This window comes from Podarcis melisellensis, assembly GCF_964234715.1.
Source record: "Podarcis melisellensis genome assembly, chromosome: 1".
Lineage (NCBI taxonomy): Eukaryota > Metazoa > Chordata > Lepidosauria > Squamata > Lacertidae > Podarcis > Podarcis melisellensis.
Window position 1 is genome coordinate 77,415,471 of NC_138528.1, and position 19,973 is coordinate 77,435,443.

General features: G+C 39.8%; 1 protein-coding gene across 5 annotated transcripts in view; it reads right to left on the reverse strand.

The window, feature by feature from the left end:
• Window positions 1-19,973, reverse strand: part of LOC309374341 (solute carrier family 9 member C1-like) — a 51,548-nt gene that overhangs the window by 12,059 nt on the left and 19,516 nt on the right. For all 5 annotated transcript variants that reach the window (XM_081919161.1, XM_081919158.1, XM_081919159.1 and 2 more), the window contains 13 exons: window positions 18,849-19,026; window positions 17,061-17,142; window positions 16,488-16,654; window positions 14,012-14,152; window positions 10,043-10,140; window positions 8,225-8,344; window positions 6,759-6,954; window positions 5,259-5,447; window positions 4,597-4,746; window positions 3,671-3,722; window positions 2,968-3,116; window positions 2,193-2,318; window positions 516-614 (listed from right to left, as the gene is read on the reverse strand). In XM_081919161.1, coding sequence (XP_081775287.1) covers window positions 516-614; window positions 2,193-2,318; window positions 2,968-3,116; window positions 3,671-3,722; window positions 4,597-4,746; window positions 5,259-5,447; window positions 6,759-6,954; window positions 8,225-8,344; window positions 10,043-10,140; window positions 14,012-14,152; window positions 16,488-16,654; window positions 17,061-17,142; window positions 18,849-19,026 — 1,747 coding nt within the window. The remainder of the gene's footprint in view (window positions 1-515; window positions 615-2,192; window positions 2,319-2,967; window positions 3,117-3,670; window positions 3,723-4,596; window positions 4,747-5,258; window positions 5,448-6,758; window positions 6,955-8,224; window positions 8,345-10,042; window positions 10,141-14,011; window positions 14,153-16,487; window positions 16,655-17,060; window positions 17,143-18,848; window positions 19,027-19,973) is intronic.

A 19,973-nucleotide genomic window follows, 5' to 3' on the forward strand; every position in this document is an offset into this window, starting at 1 on the left:
AACAAGAGAAATAATGTCTGAGGAGCACTTGGAGGGCAAGGGACATTCACAGTCTCAAATAAATGTACAGGAGCATTTACCTGGCAATTCCTCCCTTTCCCTGTTGGTGACAGCAAGGATATAAAGCTTTATATTTGGGCAATAGGTGAAAGGAAAATCTTATTCATATGAACGTAGCAACTTGAATATTTCAACCTGTGTGGAATTTCCCTCATGAGGCAAAACTGGATGTGGACAATTGATTTCCCCACATAATCCATTTACATGTTTATAGGTTGGTGGTGAAAGTGACAAAAAGGTGCTATTTATGTTACAGCTGCAAAAGCAGATAAAAAAATAACAGTCGTGACCACATATATCCCTATAAAAAGTTAAAGTCAAGAAAAGTGTGCTAAAGACTTGCAGTAAAAAGTTATAAATTATATTTAGTATAATTTTCTCCACCATTGTGATGTCCCTATTTTCTTGCCAGTTATTTATCTCGCTCAGGTATTTTGTCTATAACTATCATTTACCTTTATCATTCCTGATACAATTAAATGGATTCCTTGTGGTAATTCACCTTCCTCACATATCATATCTCCATAATCATAAAAAAGAATTTTTGCTTTTCTCTGAAAATAGCAAATAAATGAACATGGTATAGAAAGTATTACACACACAGTACATTATTAAGTATGCCAACAAAATGAGGGGACATAAATATTTTAAGATTTCTTAAGATATTTCTGAAAACTTACTTTGGGAGGACAGCAAAGGAGTACTATTTACAGCAACATTTTATAATAAGTAGACTGCAGTGTAAGATGTTTTATAGATATATGGCAGAAAGATAATGGGCACTTGAAGAATCAGCAAATATACATTCAATTTATTTAAAAAGTTTTAAATAAACAAATGGAATACTGATTGGATATCTATTATATCTTAGTATAAAAGGTTTAAAAATATTTTGACTATGTAACATAAAGGTGAGATATGTAAAAGAGACAGTTTAAATGTGCATGGTAGTTTTATGGTGTGTCTGGAAATGCATAACTTTTAAATGTCATTAACAGTAGTCATTCATTGTGTTTTCCAATCTACAGGAAACTGATCAAAACTTTGCAAATCTATGACAAATATGTTTTGAGAAATGGAAACATAACACTTGAGAGAGACAACAGTATCTGGTTTGAGGCAGTGAAAAATTAACCAATATTTGGGTTCAGAAAGTTAGACATCTTGAAATCCTATTCATCATTATTCATTAAAATGTCAAATAACAAATAGATAATTGAAATACAAAGCCTACAAAATGTTCACATTGATTAAAGGTTAAACAGAAATACTGACATATTTATATAAGTGAAAAACTGAGGGACAAATTAGTCAGTATACACAAATATGCATAAAAAAATTCTAAAAATTTAAAACAAAAAAAAAACCGCCAGAAGATTGTCATTTTGATAAGATGAGACATTGGAGAAGGGTGTCATGTTACCCATTCAAAAATCACCCCTCAAAAACAGCTCCCCTTATCCCAGGGCAGGGTTCCAAACACATAGTCAAACATAGGGAGTAAATAAGAAAATCACACATTCATGAGAGATGGGTGGGGACAGGAGCTCCCAGCACACTGGTCAGGGTAGGAGATTCCAATGGGAAAAATAGAAAAAGTGGTCATCTCACATGAAGATATTCTATCTTTGTAAGGCCAAGGTATCACAGGAAGTGAGAATGAAGAAAAAATGATTCTTTTCTTTTGTTAAAGCAGCAGCAGTTTTCAGAAGATGGGAGGTGAGGTTGTAGAAAGCAATGAATAGGGATGGGTTTTGGAAATAAATGTTGGTTGACACACATAATGATGCATTACATTCCTTTGAATCTGAATGTATAAGCTCTCTCTGTGTACAATCTGACTGCACCGGACAAATGAAAAATATTACACATCAAAATCAAGGAGTAGTAATTGTGCAAGAGTAAAAAGAGTGGGCTGACGAGCCTTGGATTCTGAGATAACAGATCATATTCAGATGACAAATTCAATGCACGGATGCAAGGCTGGCTGGCCAGTCGGCCAGGTAGCTCCTGATGAGTGGCGCAGGATCGGAAATCTCCCATGGAATGAAGGATCTACATTCTTGGGGCCTTGTATAAATAAGACACAGACTATTTTTAAGCATAGAAATATGTTTTATGACAATGCTTACCTGGATGTATTCTACCTGTTTTTTGTCATTCTGTAGCCAAATGACATTACGCAGAAGTTCTTGTGCAGTAGGAGGTGCAATTGTAGATGGAAGTGTTGCAAGCTGTTGTTTTTTAATTAGAATCATCTAAAGAAGAAAAGTAATCTTACAATCTACAGAAACTAGTCTAGAACTGTGGGAAATGATTGCAGCGAAAATAAAACGTCATGTGTTGCTAAGTAAGCAAAGGGTTAAGACACATGGAGTCCCCCCCTGTAAATTCCTAGAGAGGGCATTCTGTGAGGTCACATCCTTTGCTTGCCCTAGCAAGAAAAGTAACAATGGGAAAATAATCCTTACTACCTCCTCCATGCTCAGAGCTCAGTCTTTTTTCTTTGTCATGTAGCTGATGGGAAAGGATGCTAGTCCTGAGCCCTGACTCCATTCTGATCTCAACTGTGTATTTTGTAATGTACACGTATACTCTGCCTGACTTGTTTTTCACTGCTACTTTCTGCTTTCTCATAATATACGTGTAAGTTGTATACACATGTATACACAGTCAGTCCTATGCCAATTGCAACAGAGTCAACTTACAGCAACTGCACTGTGGAAAGGAACTTTTGTTGCAGCTCCTGCTCTAGTGGGGCTGTTTTAGCAGTGCTCCAGGAGGGTTTTCCTAGCTGCTTTGGAGACTCTAGTCAAAAAGTAGGACATTAATCTACTAATGAAAGATATGGTGATTCAGTTATAGTTAGGCACAGATATATACATAGGTGTGGATTTTAAAAATTACCTTATGTAGTTCAGCACCTTCAGTTTTGTCAACAATTCCTCCCGATATCATAAACTTTAGAGTTTCAGAAGCTGTGTTTAGCACTGTTTGGACTGCTTGTTTGGTTTTCACGCCTGTGACAATCTCTGGATAATCACGCTGCATTAACCCTAAAACAAATTAAAATATTAGTTACCTAAACAATTTTCTTTCAGTTGAGTTGGGATCAAACATTTCTTGCCTGAAAATACTGTTTGCCACAATGATCCCCTTTGCTGTTTACTTATGCTGTAAGTAACCCCATTTCAAAAAAACCCTGCCTGTTTCCTGAATTCAAGAGAAGCAGGAGCAATCTTAATAATAAATACAATATCTTAGGACTTTAAATTTTCCTCAGAATTTTATAAAAGTTTTGGAAATTGGAATTAAATAAGTATAAATTATTTCTCAAGAACTACCCAGAACAATTTGTATGTACAGTGGTACCTTGGGTTAAGAACTTAATTCGTTCTGGAGGTCTGTTCTTAACCTGAAACTGTTCTTAACCTGAAGCACCACTTTAGCTAATGGGGCCTCCTGCTGCTGCTGCGCCACCGGAGCACGATTTCTGTTTTCATCCTGAAGCAAAGTTCTTAACCCGAGGTATTATTTTTGGGTTAGCAGAGTCTGTAACCTGAAGCGTCTGTAACCCGAGGCACCAATGTATACCTCATTAAATTCCTACCTAACTCTTTCATAGCCTCTTGTTTGTTCATTTCCAATATTCTATGTATTTCCTGTAAAAAGGGAGAAAATACACCTTATATGTTAAGCAGAACTCGAGTTTCCTTGAAAGGTAATTATATATTTATAGCCACTAATGAATAATTATACCAATTTTTAATAGTACATATGTATTTCTGTACTTATTTTTTAAGTATGATTTTATTCTTGCCCACAACCTAAATGCTTAAAGCACTTAAAATAAAGACAACTATAAAGCAGATTCCAGCTAGAATACAAACCATGGTTTACAATACTCACCAGGCAATGCTGGTTCATTTCAGTGAGATATGGGGAGGGGAGAAATCTGTGGCATGATTCCCATTTCCTAACAACTAAGTGTTATATCTGAACTGAGTTCCATTGGAGGGAGCCATTTTTTCTTTAACTTTGGAAAAGGGCATTTAAATGGAAGATATTCATTTCTTTAGTTTTGAGCAGTCCACGTTATTTGGGGCTGTCCTCTCTACTACTTCAGAGGGCATAATCCTATGGTACTTAAAATTAATGTGGTTGCTTGATGGAAACCAAGCTGTTTCGTTAAGGTTCAGTTCTCTTATCTTGATCTTGTTACATTCATACTTTTTTTAGATTCTACTAGCCTGAACTACTTCCGTGTGCTCTGAGCTTTTTACAAGTACAAAATAGCATGTAATCCCCTTGTGAAGAGTTCTTCTCAAAATATATTATTGACTCTTTAAAGCAGAAAATGGGAACCTGTGGCTCTTCAGATATTGTTGCACTCCACCACCCCAGTCAGTATGGCCAATGGGTAGGTATGATGGAAGCTGTAGTCCATCTGGTTTCACAGGTTCCTCGTCCCTGCTTTAAGGAATGGTATCACAAGTGATATAATTTTCTGCTTAAAATGTGAAGTCATGTACTCACTTGATAAACTCTCTCATGGCCAGCAATCTGTCCAATTAAACAATTTGTATCTTCTTCACCTTGAACATATCCTTTAGCGATATCATACCGGAAAGTGAGCTGTCTGTTTATTTGCTTCTCCAATAAATAAATCGTTCTAGGTATCACAAGCTGAAATACATAATGTATTAAAATATACATATATCATGTATTGCACAGTTAATGGTCATACCAGACCATTACAGCTCCTTCAACATTACCCAGCCAGGACCATAGGACCATATCTTCCACAAATTCAATAAGCTGCTTTTAAACAATGTCACAAACGCTCAGCTACAACTCATGCCAAGTGCCTGCTACATTCTAGTGAAGCAGGATTGCTCTGGGAATTATTATTATTATTATTATTATTATTATTATTATTATTATTATTATTATATTTATTTATACCCTGCCTTTTTTCCTGACATGGACTCAAGGCAACTTAGGAATTGAGTGAAGTCATTCATAGGAATTGAGGAAAAGCCCCTCCCAACGATGTCATTTTTTCTAGAAGTCCTGTCTGTCAACAGAAGGTTCTCCCCCCATCCAAAAAAATACCCAATTCCTGAACCACAGAAGAAAATATAGTTTTCTACTAACAAAGCATAACACATTACTGAAAAAATGATCTTTTTTTTTACCTTAAAGAGCCGCAGAATTCTTAAAACACGAATAAACCGAAATATCCTGATAGTATTAATCATATGATACGTTGTACTGAGTGTTTTAAAGAGGTTAATAATCATGACATCTACAACTCCCACTACTATGATTATAAGATCAAACTGGTTCCAGTGGTAAAAGATGTAGTTCCTCCCCATTGCAAAAGCCTGTTTAAAACAAATATTTAATTGACATCAAACATTGTGTGTATTAAGCATTTTACTCCTCAATTCACAGGGCTCTCAAAGCACCTTACATAATAAAAACAATTACTAGTAGTAAGAAGAGGAGCCTCAAAACGTTCTGTATTGGGGACTGATGTTTTTAATTGGTTCACAAAAGACATGGAATAAGTCATGATTTGGACAAATTTGCAATACGCCAAATTATTCAGCATAATGAAACCCCCAGAGAACTTACAAGGGCTTCAAAAAAAAATCTTCAAACCAAGTGAATGGAAACCAGTACCAGTACCAATTACTGGTGGGAAGCAACAATTGGAGAGCCTAGTATCTTCAGGCCCTGCACAAGTTCACAAGGTTGGCCACTGTGGGAAACTTCTGGTCTCACCTAGCACTGATGTGCTCTCCACATTAATGTATGGTATTCACTGCCACAAGATTTTGAGATGGCCACAACCTTAGACCACTTTAAAAGTGGATTAAATAAATTCATGGAGAATAGGTCTACGATTAACCTTTATGTACTTCTCTAAATTGCTGTAGAGGCAACAGCAGAGGAAAGTTATTCCTAAGTCTTCAAACATAAAGCATAGACACAACACAATTCTATAAACCTAACCAAATAGAATTAATGGGGAGGGTGTGAGCTCCACTGACTGCAATAATGTTCACAGGCAGCTTTGCACACAACTCGAGTGTATGGGAAAAGGAACTGTCAATATGGAGGTCTCCTCATACACAGACATCTCTGATCTTGCAGGAGGTGATCAAGAGAGGAGCGGGATCAACTCTCAGTCAACACAACTATAGTTGTTTCTTTTAAGCCACAGCAAGAATCAGAACATTAACTGAAGAAAAAGAATGATGTGATATTTCCAAGAAACAAGAGTTTCAATTTCACACTGTTGGTCAAGTAAATTCAAATTCCATATTGTAAAAATGTAAGTTAATAATGATTATATGTCCACTGGAAGGACAGATCATGAAGCTGAGGCTCCAATACTTTGGCCACCTCATGAGAAGAGAAGACTCCCTGGAAAAGACCCTGATGTTGGGAAAGATGGAGGGCACAAGGAGAAGGGGACAGAGGACGAGATGGTTGGATAGTGTTGTCGAAGCTACAAGCATGAGTCTGACCAAACTGTGGGAGGCAGTGGAAGACAGAAGTGCCTTGCGTGCTCTGGTCCATGGGGTCACAAAGAGTCGGACACAACTAAACAACTAAACAACAACAACAAAGTCAATAATTAAAAATACAGTTAATACAAATATTGCAATACTTTGAATAGCCAGTACCTTAAATAATGCTTCCATTATATACAAAGCCAGATAATAGTAGTTGCACACTTTTAGTTCTAGAATAAATGTTGAAGAATACTTTGGTATAAAGTGAAGAACGATAGGGACACAGTTCAAAAATGTCATCATGGTACTTATATATTCAAATTCATCCATGAATACCATATGGTGGCACATTCTTAAAAACTTGTTTCTGGGGAGGGAGGAGAATAAAATTTTGAGCTTTGATTAGTTACCAAATCATTTAGAAAATTCTGACCACTACATTATATTTACTTGTTCATACCATACATGGGTAATTAGATTATTTAAAAATGTATGATAAGACCCATAGACAGGCAGGAATCTAGCAACAACTAGAGTCTTGTGAAGCTAAATGAGAAGAATGAAAAAGTGTGCAAAAGAGTCCTGCTCCTCTTCCTTTCCTAAAACTGGGCACCCCTCCCCATTGGAAATGGGGGATTTCCCAACAGAACTATACTTAATTGTATGGGCTGTTTGAGACACTCACTCACTTCTCAAACAAGGGGGGATCCAGAGGTATCAGAGGAAGAACAGTACAACAACACACTTGTATTCCTTTCTTTCTTGCCAACACTGACCTTGCTCCAAAGAAACGTGATGCTGGCAAAGCCAAAAGTAGAATTCTGCTTCCAATGTTCTACCCATCACTGTCATCAATGTCTCCTCAGCCTCAGCCCCCTTTCCCTGACTAAAGAGTAGGGGGAGTCAGCGGAGAATGCTGACAGCTCCTATGCTCAGAACTGGGCCAGAACACTGGCTGGAAAGAAGACTCAATTGAGCTCTATACTGATCTCCACCTGCACACACAGGGATATGAACCACTGTCAAGAGAAATCTAGACTCAGGGCTCCCAGCACTCAACCATGCCGCCCCCACCTCCCGAGCCTAACCTCCTGTGCCACTACGGCTGCATTCCTGCAACCTGAACTGTGCATCCAAAGGTATCTATCAGGGTTACAATATAAGCACCACCATCAGACTTTAGCACTCCCTTGCCTTATAAAATCCAAGCTTCAGAGCTTGCTCTTCACTTTGAATAATGTGCCTCTCTGGGCAGGATCATGTCTGGAGAAGCCAACTCCTCCCTTCCCCACACAGCTGACTTTCACACTGATTATTTGCAAGCCTTAGCTCTCTGATCTTACTTGCTGATTTTGGAACTTGCTATTACTTGCTTTTGGTCCTTCAGAACGCTGCTTGTCATTTTGGGACTTGATTAACTGCCTGGAACTGAACTTCTCACCTCTAGACCAAGTCAGCTCTCCACAGAACTGGAAACTTGATTCTTTGTGGCCAAACCCCAGCAAACCTCAACAACTATGCTCAATATTTTGATTACTAATCTTAGCAAATGAGTGTGTATGTCTGTATAATTTTACTGGGTAAGCTCACTACCTTTTCTATCAACCATATTTAAGCAAATATTAATAAACACTAACTTTGGTGCCTTAAATGTTTCCTCTTTCACGCTGTAAACCCAATCAGATAGCAATTTCTTCAACTTTACCAGCACTCCTTTGCTTTCCCAATAGGTCTTTACTTCATGAATATTCATAAACCTAAAATATTTAAGACAAGGTAATTGAGAAGAGAAGCTAATAGTAAGAAAATAGTAAGATCCTAAAGATATCTCAACTTACATTATCATAGAGTGAATTTGAGAATACAGATATCAAGACAGCTGCTTCATAAAAAAAACATTAACAATGCAATCCTGAATGTTTCCTTAGAAGCCTGCTCTTCAGGAAAAATGTTCAGGTTGCTTACAAAACTTCACTTTTAAATAACAGAAAGATACAAAATCAGTGGAGAAGGAAAATAATGACCATACGAAGGTAAGGTCAGTTCAGCATCCCGTTTTCACAAGGTTCAGCCAGTTGCCTATAGGATCCCTGAAAGAGGAACCTAATCCAATTTCACACCAAAAAGGGAAATCAATCAATTCTGCCCAATACACACTCTTTTGCAAAGCAATATGCTGTAATACATTGCCTTTTTATGTTATTTCCTCCCTCCAGATATGCATTTTTATGCAAACTTAACCATAGCATTATGTATTTTTGCACACATTACTTGACCAAAGTATACTGCATATTTGGAGAAGTGTCAATTTTGAAGGATGGTGGTGTTTCAGAAAGTTCAGGTCAGAAATTATAACTCAATCAAATCTCTCTGTCATCCCTAGTTAGGGCCAAGGAATCTCCCTCACAATGAATGTCCCAGGCTCCCAAGAAACCATCAGCTCTTGTCCTACCTTTCTAAACTGTTGACAAATTCTAGTGATCTGATGATCAAATTCCCCTCTGTGTACGGGAATTTTAGGGATGTGATACAAGGGAGAGCTGGCTTCCCCCAATTCAAGATTCTGGGGGTGGGGCTGATCAGGTACTGAGGAGATTCACCAGAGACTAAAGGAATTAGGGTTCCATTGCTCTTAGCTGATCACATAAATGCCATTAATGAATTGCTGGATGACAACTTTTTTTTTGCATGCCAGCTGAAGGTATTTTGGAAAGTGGCTAAGACTGCTTTAGTTAACGAATATGTTTTTATTCTTTTAAAGCAACTCAACTAAAGCAACTCTCCACTCACAAGTTCCCCACCTGTGTTTTAGTGCCACTACTCTCCTCCATTTTTTTCAGCTGTTTGGAGCATCTTTTTTTAATGCTTGTATAAATATGTCTTGCCTGACATGAAATTGGCCACCCCCAAAGGCTGCAGACAGTACTCAGAAGGCATTCTCAAAGGCAAAGGCTCCTGCAACCCAGGGCTCAAAACATGCAGTTACAGCCAAAGAGAACAATCAATCTGTGCAGGCTCAGCAAGCCAGAGTGCTAAGTGGGCTAAGTGCTGCAAAGTGGGCAGTCATAACCACAGCCCTGTCCTTGGTTCAACGTGTGGCAATTACCACAGGACTCTGTCTCAGTTGCTCTAATAGAAATGCCAACCAGACCTCCATCTTGTCAGGGTTGAGCTTCAGTTTACAAGTCATCATCCAGTTCTTTATTGAGTCCAGACACCAGATAAGCACTTCCACTGGACTCTCAGGCAATTCTCACTAAACGTTTCCCTATGTACTTAAGATTGCATTATTAGGTTATGAACTTGTGTTCTAAGGCCAGTGGTTCCCAAACTGTGTTCCATGAACCATCAGTAGTGTGTGATCTTCATTCAGGTGGTTGGTGGGATGTCTGTAACAATAACATTAAAAATCATACAGCACTTATCTTTTTCTTTCTTTAAAATACAGCACTTACTTTCCTTCAATATCAACATAGCTTTCTGCTGCACCTATTAATGTTTGGGCAGCATCTTGGTTCAGCATTCCATTGTTGTATTGCTTCTGATAACTGGCCTATATTTTGAAAAAAATAATGTATATACTGAATGAAATAACTGTTGCTTTCTTCAGCAACATGCATTATCTACCTACTGAACAACATAGCTATCTGCCTCTGCATGCTAATTAAACTGTTAATTAGCTCTATTAAAAACACTGAGGTTACATGGAAGTTCTTTATGTAGTGCTTCACATTTTCCCCACATGCAACCTGTGGTTTAAACCAAAAACAAAACAAAACCTAAGAAGTGTGCATGCACACGAAAGCTCATACCAATAACAAACTTAGCTGGTCTCTAAGGTGCTACTGGAAGGATTTTTTTATTATTATTTTGTTTTGACTATGGCAGACCAACATGGCTACCTACTTGCAACTAAACCTGTGGTTTGTTGGTTTGTTTTTTGTTTTTTTAAAGACAGCTGCCTTCCCCAGCGCTTCTAATATTGGATAGCTTTAGCATACTCAGGAATCCAAAGTTTTGTGTCTTTTTTGTAGGAAATGTATAACTTTTGTGCATTCTGCACAAAACATTATTCCCACATGCAGATCATCACTTGATGCATTGTCAGATACGAGGCTTCAGTTTATGCATTTCTCAGACTAGTCCATAACTAAAGAAGCACTACATATTAGTACATGAATAGGGCACATCCCTATTCATGTACTAATATTTTTGGACGATGCTAGTCTCACTGAGGGAAGCTCACTTTATGGTGATGCAGGAATAGAGGCGGCACTCTATCTGTGAACTGTCATCATTTCGGCACTAGATTAAGACTTACTTATTTGTAGGTTATGTAAGGTGATTATTATCCTGATGTTGTTTTTAGCTGCTTTGTTTGTTAGCATATCTTGTTAATTTTATGATTTGGTTGCAGTTTATGTGTGTTTGTTCTGCACCCCTCTGGTACCAGCATTGATGAAGAGTAGACATTTTCTAAGATTTCCTAGTCATGATATCAGGTTGAAACTCACCTCATTCAGCTAGTGAGCCCAGAGACTCTGAGAAGCCAGAGTATAGGGAAGAAATTGTCCTCAGCATGTATCCTCAGTGATCCCACTCTCACTCCGCAGCACATGTGAACCTCCTGAGATGTAACACTAACCTTATGCTTTCATCTTGAAAGCAGCAACAGAGTCAGTCTCCATGGCACCATAAGAACTAATTCCCAGCTCAACTGAGAAAAACTTATTTAATTACAAAAGCCATTTTTCAGGGTGATGGTGGAGCTAATTACTCTGAGCAGCATCCCTATTTAAGCCCCAGGGAACTCTAAACCACCGCTGAAGCAACATTTGAGTTGGCCATACATGTGCGAGCCTGAATGCCATTTGCAACTGTCCAAGGTTCTGCTTGGACCTAAACTTCTATAGGAGGAGTGGGGAACCTGTGGCCAGTGGTCAGGGATGATGTTGGGAACTGAAATCCAACATGTGGAGGTCCAGAGATCCCTCCCTTCTATTAAACCACAACTTCCACGAAGGCTTGAAGTACATTCTGGCTGCAACCAATGCTTTGAACAGAACATTCCTAGATTTCTATTCCAAGAAACAGACTTCAAAAATATTTCAATGTGGGAGGTAATCATTACCCTTCCAGAGCTTGAGCCTTTCTTGACTCTGATGGAGGATTGGGATTTATGTAATTAAATATATATTCCACTCAGGGCTTTTTTTCAGCCGGAACTCAGTTCCGGCACCTCTCAGGTAGGCACCATTGGCATTATAAAAGGACAAGGGAGGCGTTCGTGGTGAGTTCCAGCACTCTTTTTTCTAGAAAAACAGCACTGATTCTACCTTTCCACCTTCAAAAGCTAAAGGAGGCATACACCATCTCATTTTTATCCTCACATCACCCCTGTGAGGTACGTTAGGATGAACGATAGTGACTGGCCCAAAGACACCCAGTTTGATCCTTTCTCCCCATCCTAGTCTGATACTAATCACTGGCAAAAGAAAAGAAAAAAAAACCCAACACCTTATACTTTAAATCGGAGTGGGCAAACTGATACTATACAGCAGGTGAAAAAACTTTCAGTGATATGTAACAGTGTGTGCAATAGAGGGGGTGAGGTGGACAGAGTGCAGGCATTAATCCTTCATATTGGAAAGGGACTGTTACAACCACGTCCCTATCTTCAAATGTGAAATGCTGATTGTATGATTTAGCAATGCAGAAAAAACCAATATCGAGCCTAAGCATTTTACAACACTGTAATAAGATACAACACTATTACATTTTGGTTTGAAAATGGTCTGCAGTACACAGTGTAATAATCTCAGGCGACAACTGATTTTTCAGGCAGCATTATGCACTTGACTTGTGGGACTACCTCATCAGTAGATTTTTCTAGGATTGTGCCACTTATAAAGATCCCATGCTACATAAGAAAACAAAGGGGATTCATTCTGTCAAACTCAAGAGTCCAAAGTGGACTTATCTCATCCACACCTGCTCAATCCATGTGCCTATCAGAATATGTGTCCTGCAGATTCCTTATACTGTGGTTCAAGGGCTGTAGCACTACCTCATAAAGGGGGATTTGTATAGCAAACACATAGCCACTCCCACACTTTTTCTCTGCAATTCTTAAAGTGTGATGGCACATCAAGTTCTATCACTCCCAGTGGGATTTTCAGCACTTAAAACTTTGCAAAGTGAGCAGTAGTGGTAGGAACACCTCACACTAGGCAGATGAAACTGCCCTTTCAAAAAAAAAAAAATGTGAAAAGAGTTTCCCCTGCCACTCTAGGCGGCTTCCAACAAAAGATTAAAAATACATTTTAAAAATTTGAGGGCTGCAATCCTACAGGCACTTACTCAGCAATGGGACTTACTTCCGAGTAGACATGGTTAGGATCCCCATTTCTGGGCCACGCCTTTATTGGAACCACACTGAAATGTGGGACAATCCTGCATCATCCAGACCTTTCCTCACGTGGATCTCCTCCCGCTCCCATGCCACCACCCAGCTCCACTGGGCAAGGTGCAACTTACTGAACAGAGGTGCGGGGTGCGCACGGCTCCTCGGTGTGCAGGCGGCGGTGTGGGTGCCCAAGAACCTGCCTTGCACCAGTTTGGGCACATCAGGAAATCAGGGCAGCGTCGACGCTGGTGATTGGAGGCGTGGGCAGGAGCCCCGCAGATGCCACCCAGCCAGGCACTCGCACGTGGAGGCAGCACAGCGCCTCTATAAGAGCACCCGGAGCCACGCAGCCTGCCCTCCCTGCATGTTCACCCTGTCCCTTGCCCGCACCGGTGGATGCGGGTGTGCCAAGCCAGGGGGCCTCCCGGAGCCGCACCACCTCTTCCATATTTGCGCTGCCTGCCTCGTCAGGGAGTCTGCCACTGTTACACAGTGGTGGGTTCTGCAGTTGCCGGGTGCCTGGGTCAAGGAACCTGGCGGGCTAAATCCGGCCCGCAGGCCTTAGTTTGAGGACCCCTGCTTTAACTGGTTTGATCACAAGTAAGAAATGTGGGGTAGGCAGGTACGGAGTAGTCAACGCACTAAATTATTCTGATTAGGCATCCTACAGCAAAGAGTGGCTTCCAATAAAACTTTTTGGGGGAAATGCCCAACATTAGAACTAATTCTCAGATTAACAATGAACTATTTCCTAGGAATAAAGTGGTAGTTATAAAAGACAGATAAAAAGATCTCTCTACCTTAATTATGTACCTAATATTGTATTTTTAATAGCTATGGACCACACTAGAGACAATGTATTTTGAATTCACAGTAAAACATATACTTTAAGATTCAAATGTTCTATAGAATTGGGACTTTTCGTTCTGAACCACCATAAAATGCTCAATTATATTGTTAAGTAATTATAATCCTGAAATTACATCAATAAAAGGCCAATAGAATTAAAAGTACGAACTATTTGTGCCGTTAAAAGACGCAATCTGGCTTCTTCCATTATGTCAGCAATTTGTTGAGAACTTCCTTCAAATGTAACATTGGCATTACATTCTGGACATCTAAGTGATTTGATCAGTTGATCAACTTCTTCTGAATCTAACTGCACAAGGGGGGGGGGATAAGAAAAACAGAATATACATTGACTGAAATCTCAATATCAAACCAAGGGTAATATTAAATTAATTTAAGAATCTAAACATTTTGGGCACAATCCAATGGAAGTTGAGCACTTTTATACTCTACTGTAGACTCAACAATTTACAAAGAATGCTGCAGCATTCACACACTAAAATCCTGTCTTATCTACCCTGCTCATGGTGCTGCCTGAAGTCACTGATTCACACTACTGTGTGGCAGGGCCAGTTTGGTTTAAATCACACACAGGAGTCACAGGAGACAACTCTAGGGGGCCATAGGTACCTGGATACCCACAATAATATACCATCTATTTTTCCATCTATAAGACGCCCCCTTGTATAACACCCCCTATCTTGGGGGACACAGATTTAAGACAATGGGGAGAGATGGCCCCATGTACAGTCACACCTCGAGTTAAAGTAGCTTTGGGATGAGTATTTTTGGGTTGCGTGCTGCGGCGACCCGGAAGTAACGGAGCGTGTTACTTCCGGGTTTCGTCACTCGCGCATGCACAGATCATCAAAATGACGCGCGGATGAGGGTTGCGTTCGCTTCAGGATGCGAACAGGGCTCCGGAAGGGATCCCGTTCGCATCCAGAGATACCACTGTATAAGGATGCCTCCTAATTTTTGACATTATTTTTTTAGTCTTATACACGGAAAAATACGGTAATTGTGGGGGCAGAGCACCCACAAAGTCAATGAGAAAAGCCAGCAGGTGGCAGCGGCATTGCCTCCGAGAATCAGTTCAGCTCTGTCCTCCACAACCAGCCAGCGAGGCACCCTTCACACATCTGTGTTGTGGCAATGGGCACCCACAATCCTGAGGGCGAGATTGCACCCTAGACAGGAGCTGAAAGAATGGGCTTAACTTTGGCTTGATTGCATCCCAGAATATCATGTCAGCGTGGTGAGGAAACACATCAGTCTCCTCTCACATGATTTTGCCTATCCACTCTGATTGTTTGGAGACAACTTTTCCACATCATCAGAAGTGCAGCTGGTTGGCATGTGTGAGGGAATTTATGCGGTGGTGTCCAGCCTGTGAAACTCCCTGCCCAAGAAGATCTGTTGGCTCCATCCTTAATAGTGTTTATAAACCAGGTGAAAATGTTTTTATTCCAGCACCCCCATGTTAACCCTTAGTTAACCCCTATGTTAACCCCTAGTTAAGAGATTATTCTGCCCCTGACTTATTAGATAGTTTTGTTCTGCTATCACTTGTGTACTTTAAAAAAAAAAATCAAACACCTTTATTATTACAGTGGTACCTCTAGTTGCGGGCACGATCCGTTCCAGGGTGCCGTTCGCACCCCGAAGAGTCGACAACTAGAGCAGCACTTCTGCGCAAGTGCAGAGCACGACAGAGCGCTTCTGCGCATATGTGAAGCGTACAGAACGCTTCTACGCACATGCACGTGGCGAAACCCGAAGTATACACTTCTGGGTTTGCCGCGTTCACAAACTGAAAAGATGCAACATGAACCTAACACAACACAAGGTAAGACTGTATTATTGCTTTCTGATCTTGCTTATCCAGACTTCTGTGTCTGACCTTCCATTACTCAAACCTGACCTATGCTTGACCATGCTCTGCTTCTTAGATATTGAATGGGTACATGCACCTTCTAGCTTAACCTTCAAACATTTGCTGAAACCTTTTCTTTGCTACCAGGCTTATGCAGATAATTGATGAAAAACATTTTCTTAATAGTTAGCTGGTGATCTACTTTCATTTTATGTAGTTTTTATTGTGTTACAATTATTATGAACCACTTTGATATTTATAGAAAATTGCAGTTTACAAATACGTTTACAAATAAATAAATGTTCAAGTGGACTCTGTGCCTAACACAAATCCCCACTAGGTTAGAGCCCTGTTTCTCAGCTGGGACCCTTACCTAGGGAAAAACAAGAGCTAAGACAAGCAATGAGAGATTCCTCAAAATTTGTGGTACTTCTTGGAAGTATTTAGTCCAGCACCTTCTATGTCTCAGTCCTTGCTGTCAGATGAATAACTTGAATTCAGGTTGCTACTTCTGCCAAATTCTTTTAACAAAGACATAGCAGGTGAATTGCATGGCTAAGCATGACCTGAGGTTGGCCCAACAAGTGTCATACCCCGTCTCTTCCTTTTGAAGAGCAGTGCAGGCACAAGCCTTAGCATGGCAAATGATAGGTGGCTCTGTTCTGGGCAAGCAAACGGACAAGTGAGCTCAGGCTATGAGCCCACCTTGCATTTGGTTTTACACACTTTCTAAGTTATGTTTATTTAACACTAACTGAAAGATACTCACTTTATAAGGATAATCTATTTTAATTGCTTCTTCAGCCATTGTCCAGTTTGCATCAGCCAAAAATCTATCAAGTTTCAGCATTGCAAATGCATTGGCTTCCATTTGTCTGATTCGCTGAACAGCGTTATGCATTGCCATACGTTTTGGAAGGGTAATATTACAAAGGCCTATAGAAACAGAAAAGTAATTCATTGGTCATCATAAGATTTACAAGACAGCAGCAAAGGTCATCTAATTCCAGACTCATGAGTGCTTGATACAGCAAAGAGACAACAGCATGGCTGGGAAATAGAACCCTACCTCATCAGGGCTCCCAGTTGTGAGGAAGACTGAAAGACTGTGCATCTGAACATGCTTAAAAGCCCCCTTTGGACCCTCCAAGAGGGCGAGGGATGGAATGGGCATGCCCAGTGAGCACAAGGAAATTAGGAGGGTCAGCATGCAGAAAACTGGTCTTCCTATCCCGTTTAAATCATATAATTTTTTAAAAAATGCTTAAATAGGGCTGAAGTATGAATAAAACACGTTAATTTTTATTTTAATAAAGAAAAGAAGAAATGTTGAGAGTATTACCTAGTGTTGTAACCAGCCTTTTCACAGTGGTAGAATTAATCATCAAGGTCAACAAAGACGCAGTTCCTGAATGCAGTAATAACTGAAAAGATTTGAGCAATTAGCATCTCTATCATAACTAGTAAAAGCAGCAATATAACATTACATTTTATAGCATTTATAATACTTTAGTCTGCTTTGGGAGTTCAGCACAGAACAATGGAAAGAAGCCGAACTACACATTACAATATCACCAAATATGGCAAAAACCTGATGCTCCTTCTCAGCAAAGTAGCAGCAGGAAAGCCAGCTGTTGAATAGAACTGTGGACAAAATAGTGTCCTATGGAACTCCATAGTGTAAGCACCAGGGGGCAAAGTGCACTCTCCCAATGCTACTCTTTGGACCTGACCCTGCAGGAGTATTGTCATTGCAATACACTGCCACTGATACCTATCCTGCAGAGTCGGTTCAGAAGGATATCGTGATCAGTGGTATTGAAGACTGCCAAGAGATCAACCAGAAATAGAGTCGCATTCCCTCGCTATAAGTCATCCATAAGGTCGATCAAGGCTCATTCAGTCCCAAATCCAGGCCTGAACCCAGACTGTCAAAGATTAGATCATTAGTCTCATTCAGGATTGTCTGCAGTTGTTCTGCCAGAACTGTTTCAGTCACTTTCCCAAAAAAGGAAGTACAGTGGTACCTTGGTTTACAACCATAATTCGTTCTGGAGGTCTGGTTGTAAACCAAAACAGGTTGTAACCCAAGGGGCACTTTTGCCAATGGGGCCTCCTCCCCAAAATGGGTTGTAATCCAAAAAAAAGGGACACGAACTTCCGGGTTTGACGTGCTTGTAATCCAAAACAGTTGTAATCCAAAGCAATTGCAAACCAAGGTACCACTGTATTTGCAATTGAGCAAAACTTCCTACAACCCATTCAGTCCAGCGCTGACCTTTTCAATAGCAGTCATTCTACTGCCTGCAGAATGGTCAAGCACTGACCCCACATACCACTTTTCCACTGCAAATTGCACTCTCCCACTTGGCAGAGAAGTAATGCCTAATGGAATTTTAAGTACCTTTGGAATCTATTTTTTTCTTTTTAAAATGCTTATTTTTACTTATTGTATTTTTTTCTCAGTTTAAAAGTTCCAGCCATTGCATCTGATTTGGTTTCAGAGCCCAGACTTCAAGCCCACACAGAACCATGAAGCTTAATGCGTGGAACTGAACCATTTCTTACCATAACCACTCTGACAGAGTTATTGAAAGAAAAAAGCAAATCATCTGTATCAGCCCTAAACATCATAGGAAAAGAGGATAAAAAAGTATGATGAGACCCTACAAATGTTTAATCAGAAGTAAGCTGACTGCGTTCAATGCATCTTAATGTTCTCAACTTACAGTGAGGTAATACTACAGTTCGAACTTCCAAAATATATTTTAAGGTGCTCTTTCTGACATTCGTCAAATATGATCTACGGCAGCTGTTATCAAACTTTCTACTTTTAGGGACCACTTGAGAGGGCTGGAAAATACTGAGGCCCTTCAGTAACAAAATAGTGGTGGGTGCAAGGCAGACCAAGTCACAAAATGTCAGTGCGGGGCGAAGCAGTCACAAAATGATGACATGAGATTTCATGATTTACAGGTTATGTTTTGTGCACTTCAGAGCACCTATCCCCCTCCCTAGCGGTAAACTGAAAATATGGTGTCAGAAATAAACACATCTTTCTATATAGATTTTCAAGCAGGCTTCTAGTACAAATTGATAATGCTTTCCAAAAATAATGATCTTACTTTACCATGGTTTTAATTTGAAATTCATTTGGAGTTTTGCTTTCTGTTTGGCTAATTCCAAGAGCCATGTTCAAAGTGAAGGTGCCCCTCATTCCGCTCCAAATCAAAACAGCTCCCCAACGCCAATTAAATCCATAGCCAAGACGACTCAAAAAAGGGCTCAACACAAAAACAACCAAACCCCTGAATAAAAATAAAAATAAATGCAAAAATGCATTTAAATCTTAAAACACTATGTTAACAAACTAAGCAAACATTTAAGAAAGCATACCCTGGTTAAATAACAGATCATGAGATTAGCCAAGGGAGGATCAGGTTTTTTTTTCCTGGCTAATGGTAGCATGGCTTAAACTACCAGAACTACCTGAGGAATCACTGCTTCAAATTGTATGCCATGAGGAGCTGATTCCATCTGTTTTTTCACTACACTCTTAAGAAGATGAGGGAGTCCAGCATTCTATATATACATATTTTTCTAAAAATTGCTTTGCAACTAACTGGAAGTACTCTCTCTTGTTGTCTAAAATCATCCTGAATTATTTGGGGTAGAGCACCAGTAATCTCTGATATAAGAGAACACATTCCCATTAACCTATGGTTAACCTATAGTTGGGTTCCCAACTGTTCCCAACTGTTAGACCTCTGACATCACAATGACCTGTGATTGGCAGGTGGGTTGTTCTACCGAAGTTCATCCATGAGATGGCGTAATACAAACATCCAGCCTAAGCCAAAAATATTGCCCATCCCTAAACTAAGTCAATCTGTTCAGTGGGACAACTTCCACTCATCTAACAGAACTTCCCCCTTCTCTCCCCCTGCCTCCAAATATGGTCTGGGGTGCATGGAGGGAGAAGGGGGGGGGGAGAGTGAAATTCCACTGTGTTAGCAGAAGCCGTTCTGCTTGCTCAATGAGTTAGGTGGGTGCACCCCTATTGTTTCCTTTCGATATAATATGAAATTTGACAACGCTAGAAACAAAAAACCTTCAGTATGTTCAGAAAGTTGCTTCATTAGTTTAAATAGTAAAAGAGATTTTCCAGCTTAAATCTGACCTATTTAACACGTTCCACATTATTCTAAGCCTATTTTAAACCTATTAAAATAAAAATAACACAAATTCTGGATGT